Here is a 6,426-nt window from a genome sequence, read left to right as displayed (position 1 = left end):
GTATAAAACTGGGAAAAAATGGGGAGTTCAAAGTGTTTATGCTCCACATCCATAACTTGAGAGAATGTTTTTTCTAAAGTCTGACTAGCAAAATTGTCAAGTCACATGAATTTTAACCCTGTTCCTCAAATGAATTATTCCAGGTCAGAGCACTGAAAGGAAGTTCAGACACACCATTAACAACCTCAGTTGTTTAATGTGCTATCAATCATGGTGCTTTCTTAATTATCAGTTAATAGAAAAAAATTTATAGCAGTAGAAATAACAATGACTCATGTCAGAGTTCAGAATCAGGTCCACTTGAATGGAAAAAAAATCCCAGCAATTTGTAAGAGTGGAGTTAGGTCAAGCAAGGCATCAGCATAATGTAGACTTGTAATAAAAAAAGTTCAAGACATTCTCAGTTTTCTTCTTCCCCACCTACCCCTCCCCCCCCCCAAAAAAAAAATATTTATATAGTTCTTGATGTAAATGGCAAATAGGAAGCCTTTATCCTGTCAGACCATTCCTGACCACAAGGTACAATGGGCTGAGAGAAATTTGCAGAAGAACTATCACTGGCAAAGAAATGTTTTAATCTCAAAAGAAATAAAACATATTGCAATTTTTAGTGGATAGACAAGGTAGAGGATGTAATAAAAGAATGTATGATAGCAAATGGAAAAAAACAGATCAACAGCAAATCATCCATGACACAAATGTAACCAGACTGAAAACCAGAAATCAATGGAATCCAAACTTCTAACAAAAGGCCAATACATAATAGCTGGGACACTAATGCCCAGATTGGGATACATTTACCTGTGTGGGACAGGATGCTTTTGCCTGGTTTTGGTTTCCTCCTGATCCCTCTGGAGCTGCTGCTTGTCCAGACTGGCAGGGAAGGACTGGCTGTCCCAACAGCCTGGGTGCTGCAGACGCCTGTCCAAGCATTACAAACACAGAACCCACCTGCTTACCTGTGGGCACAGATGTCAAACACCAAGGGGAAGGAGGAAAAATGTCCTAAATCATGAAAAGTAGCTGCATTTAGAACTAACTTCTCTGAGCTATAACTCACAGAGATGGTGGTTGTGAGGAGGGAGTAACAAGCTGCTGCAGTTACACCACAAACTGCAATTTGCTGAGGGTGCTTCATCACCTGGGAGTTAAACTACTGAGATCTTGCTTTTCATGGCCATGAGTACCACCTTTTCTAACATGGCTCTTCACAGACTAGAAACGGTGAGAAGGGATACAAAGACTCCAAAAGCCTGAGCCAGCATCTCCTATGAGCCTTTAAGGATTTACCCATACCTCAGAGGCAGCTTGGATATGATGAGGGGATGCAAGCCTCAGTATAAATTTATATGTACAAGAGAGTCACGTCTGTCATTCTGATATTAATAACAGCCATCTTTTTTTTTTTATTTTTGAGATACTCAAGATATATGAAAAAAATGGTAGCCACAACTGTAACCTATCAAGTAATCACATTGGTCAAAGGTCAGTTGAGGTCTTAGGAAGCTTATAAAATGATCCTGTCCTTTTTCTCACACACAAATCAAAGGGCCAGGAGAATATGAATGTAAGGACACTCTGAAGATTATTCGCCAGAGTTGAGTGCCAGACAGAAGTGCCTGGGATCTCATCCAGCTCATCTGCAAATAACAGAACTGCATTTTCCTGCAGATATGTGAAAAAGTTAGTAAAATAATTGGTCTGTCTTGGTCACACTGGGGAAATGTCAAATAGATGGCTTCTTAAAATCAAAATGTGGAATATAAGACCAGGCATCTCTCTTGGTCTGGACCATATCTTTTTTGCCCATGTAAAATTAGCCTTGTCTCAGAGGGTTATTAGATTCCAGGTACTGTCTCACAACTATGCATTTTCTTGTTTCTGCAATTACAGGTTTCAGAGTTCTCCCCTGAACCATGAGGAGAAGAAATAGCAGAAGGTCAGACAAAAATGTCCAGCCTTCTCAGACAGCTATAATGGTAACCTGGCATGCCTGGTTTCCTAGCTGGAATTGTTGGTAAGATATTCCTTCAGCAACCATAAAATCTCACATATTCCTTTGTCTCAAAGACTGTGATGATGAAATGCTGTCTCTTTCATTGCTGAGTTTGAGACATGTCTTCTTTAAAATACATGAGGTGAGAATTAGGTCATACATAGGGCTGACATGAGCAGCTGAGACATACAGCTCACATCCAAGAATGAAAATGAAGTCTCTGACAGAATTCCCCTGCTTCTTGTATACATACCAAAATAAGTTTCTCCAAGAGCTATATTGATCCTTCTGAGCTACATATCCATATCCATACTTGCAAAAATGCTGAAAGGCAGCATGTCCTTGAAAACAAGACTACAGAACAGTAACTTAATAACCCTAAAGAGCATTATCTGAAAAACTGCCTATGATTTGTTGAGACTCAGATTTTTACTGCCAACACCAGACCACACTATCAGATGGAACATTCTGGCAAAGTCTTATCTCATTACTCTGAATGCCTTTTCCATTTCATAATCCTACATAAGATTAGCATATGGAACCCTATTAAAATAAACCTGAATATTTATTACCCACATGTCAGCCCATCCACATTTAATTAGACACTCAAAGTTCCTGAAAAAAAACCCAACATGTCTGAAATTAAAATTTGCAATTTTTAAACAGGGAAAACATGATAAGATTTTAGAAACAGGAATCTTGTATTCTCTGGTATACTATGGTTTATGGAGTTTAGGTGATGTACAGACAATTTAGTGAAGTAAATTACAATGCTATTCACTTTAAGGTGCTTTTACACTGGTACATTTAGCTGGTGCCAGCACACAATATCATACTGTAAATGTGAATTTAGCTGGTGCCAGCACAAAATATCATACTGTAAATGTGAATTTAGGTGGGCTGGAGAGCATAACTGAATAGGTCACTGCACCATATGACAGTAGATGCTTTAAATATAGGGTGATACACTGGCATGTATCACATGAAAAAACGAACAGCTTACCGAGCTGTGCCACCTTTGCACGGAACAGACATCTACAGACCATTTCAAACTTCATGGAAATGAAATAAGGACACACAAGAGTACTTGTTCATCTAAAGTCAGCAAAGGTTTTGTGTATGGAAGCCAAAATTCCTTTTTGGTTTTGGCTGGTAGTAGGAACGTAAGTTGATAAACTGACTGTCTTCTAAAACATTTTTGCGTGTTTGGCATTGAATGCATGCCTGTTTAGTGAATAGTATAATGAGCACAAAAAATTACTGTGTTAGGGAGTTTTGTGAGATCTGTGCAACTCAAAGTATTTTCCTGATTGCTGGAGAGGGATTTGGTAACATGGTCTAGGAACTGCCAGTGGTTTTAAGACTGGTATTCTACCAATTGGTAAAAACTGGCTTATTTCCCTCAATAGACTGTAGGCATAGAATTAATTTCATCCAAGATTAGGTAGCCTGCAATGTGTACTTCTGCAGAGGCATTGCCTTCTTTATATTCAGTGGACAGCAATATGATAGGGGCAATTCATCTTGCATTTTGAACATTGGGATTTGAATGAAGTTTTTTTTCTCTTCACTGACCATAAAAGGAAGCACAGAATGATAAAGGAATCTGTAAATATAGAAAGAGGAAGGGGGACAACTCCTAATACAGTTGGGCATTATGGTAAGAACTGATGCTTGTGAGCTAAAAACTCTAGATGGGGGTATGAAAAGCAAGAGTTGTACCTGATTTAGCTCAGGTAGGACAAAGACCTTCAAGAGACACTTTAAAGGCTTGACATTACAAGAGATGAACTGTCTCAAAACAGTGTAAATGGGTCAAACAGCTCACATGAGCTCACCATCCTCACCATCACTCACAAACACATCTGCTGGTGCATAAAACAGTAGAGCAGTTGATTGCCCATGGTGCTCAGTAATGCACTTTTCCCTTACAGCATAGGTTGAATCCTATACCAGTACAAAAGCTGCTGTGGTTAAGAAAATTTCAAATAATTTATGAAAATCCATACTGAACCTGATCTGCACTGATACATGGATTTCTTTGATCAACCTGAGATTTTCTTAATCACTGAGAAGATGCCTGTAATCCATATGATGTCCCAGGGACGTGTGGATGAGAAGAGTGGTCATTGCCAATGTCAAACTTCCTCATCATAGTTCTCCAACCAATTGTTCTCCTGGATTTAGTTTTTCATAGTTGCAATGGACCCTGCTGGTCACATTTTGGATTGGCCCATTTCAGTGGGCTGCCAGTTTTCACAAAATAATGCAACAAGCTACTCTGAGGTTGGAGTGCATTATGGATGTGTTCTCTACATGTGATTGGGAACTCTCCTTTGACACTGGTTAATGATTCCCTACACAAGCTGGTGGTTCTGTACATCACCAGCGAAGCAAATTCTGCTTGCCGAGATGTGACAGCTGCTTGATTGTTTAAATCAAGACCAACTTTACATGTAACTTGAATGTAACTTGACATTCAGAGGTACCCTCAATGCTCTCCTCAGTGAGCAAACAATGCAAATTAGATATTATTTACATTAACATAATGGGAAGACCCTATCCAAAGCAGCAATATGATCTAAAAAATTATACACACATTAGCAAAGTCATTCAGTTATGTCTTTGTTTTAATGAATTTTTTTAAACATTTGTATCATCAGACAAAACATTTAGGTAATGAGAAAATATTTATTTCCAACAGCATGGACTTTGAAAGTTAGTTGGAAGAAGGCATGTTCAATGCTATGATTTTTCCAATGCTGGGTCAGTTGAAATAGTGTGTTGTAGTGCATATATTAACCAGTTACCTTAAAGAAATGCGAAAAGACATAGTGAACTAGGAGGTGAGTACAAACATCCAAGGCAGTAAAAATGCAGAATACTGACACATGGCTGAAAAATGTACTTTTTGTAATGCTCATTTAGTATCACAAAAAACTAGCAACTCACTTTAAAACATTCTTTGTCAGCAACCATACCTCTGACCAAATGAAACTATTAAATTTAATACAGTGTTTCAGCTGGAAGAGATATTAAGGTCTAACACTTATATCAAATGCTTAGATTTTGTTAGCTTTGCTTGTTATTTAAGATAGTTTCAAGGTACTGCACCAGTATCACATAGTTCGTTTTTTTTCAAATTGACTTGTACAGAAACATGCAAATAGTAATGCATGAGGGTTTTATGGATTTGATTCTAATTGTCTGTATTACTGATAGAGCACACCAAGCTTTTTTTTGTTACATTTTATGCTGAACTGTTCCATTTCCATTACCAAATGCCATCACAGTCCTCATGGCTTACTGTTTAAAGATGGAAAGTTGAGAAAGTAAGAATGCCTTCACTTAGGACATATATTAATGAAAATAATTCTTTTATAGATAGATATATCTATCTACATAGTAATTAAGATTACATGGTATTTTATCAGCATGAAATGTAAAAAAACCATTCTTCAAACACCCCAGGCTAACAGGAAAACACAGTCAACTGGCACAATACACTCTTCAACCAGTTTTGTATAAGGCTTCAGTTTTCCTGATGAATGGAACTAAATCTTAGTAGGTCTGTATACATTTTTGTAATTATAACCGTTTTATGTCACAATATATTTTTAATAAAATAAAAACTCTGGTGTTGTAATTAAAGATAGCTAGTTACCTTCTAGACAAATATGATCTTTTAAAGAGTACACTGTGTTTAAATATAAGAAGTAGAATTAAGGTGCTTCCATATTTCTGCTTTCATTCTTAAAAAGTACCACAGATAAACAGTTGTAGTAATTACTTGCGGATATGCTTTTCTTTGGCTTTTACCATATTTTTAACAGCATCTGATCCCCCACTGGCAAATTTCTATAATAATTACTTACTTGGTTTTGTAAAAATTGCATTATAAAACTGAATGGAACAAAATGTTGGATGCATTTCCTGTGTACAGCTACACTTTTTTCTCTTCCTTTCATAATTTCCATTTGCATCAAGCAACGAATGCAAGCAACAATAAATTTAAAGCTAGATTTTTTTTGCACATTGTAAACTGGGTAGAACCAGGAGTTACTGACAAAACCAGCTGGAAATGCAAGATTAGCAAATTCTCTGTATCCCAACACATTACCATCTAATCTGTCTTGTTTCCCCGACACATACTAACACAATGAAGCTGGACAATGGTTCAACAGCAAGTGCATGTGATAGTTCTGGCAAGACTATTTTTGTTTTGATTAAGCACATATTTTATCCGGGAGGGTTTAGAAAAGCAGGGCCTTTTTCTTCAGGTCATTCCGCTTCCAAAGTGCCAGACGATCAAATTCCTCAATACTCATTTTGAAGACTTCCTGGAACTCTTCAGGGGACAAATGCCTCTTGAAAATGAAAATACAAAAGATATCATTAAGCTTGTCTGTGCACAGGAGTATTTCTGCCCT

At 37.3% G+C, this 6,426-nt stretch overlaps 1 protein-coding gene across 11 annotated transcripts in view; it reads right to left on the bottom strand.

Annotated features, from left to right (window-relative positions):
* Positions 1 to 5,179: 5,179 nt before the first annotated feature.
* Positions 5,180 to 6,426, bottom strand: part of ABLIM2 (actin binding LIM protein family member 2) — a 128,429-nt gene continuing 127,182 nt past the window's right edge. For all 11 annotated transcript variants that reach the window (XM_074541690.1, XM_074541695.1, XM_074541689.1 and 8 more), the window contains one exon: positions 5,180 to 6,363. In XM_074541690.1, the coding sequence (XP_074397791.1) occupies positions 6,250 to 6,363 (114 nt within the window). In that variant the 3' untranslated portion in view covers positions 5,180 to 6,249. The remainder of the gene's footprint in view (positions 6,364 to 6,426) is intronic.

This window comes from Zonotrichia albicollis, chromosome 5 (genome assembly GCF_047830755.1).
Source record: "Zonotrichia albicollis isolate bZonAlb1 chromosome 5, bZonAlb1.hap1, whole genome shotgun sequence".
NCBI classification, from domain to species: domain Eukaryota; kingdom Metazoa; phylum Chordata; class Aves; order Passeriformes; family Passerellidae; genus Zonotrichia; species Zonotrichia albicollis.
The sequence above is the reverse complement of the archived record's forward strand: the minus strand, read 5'-3'. Positions and strand labels throughout refer to the sequence as shown.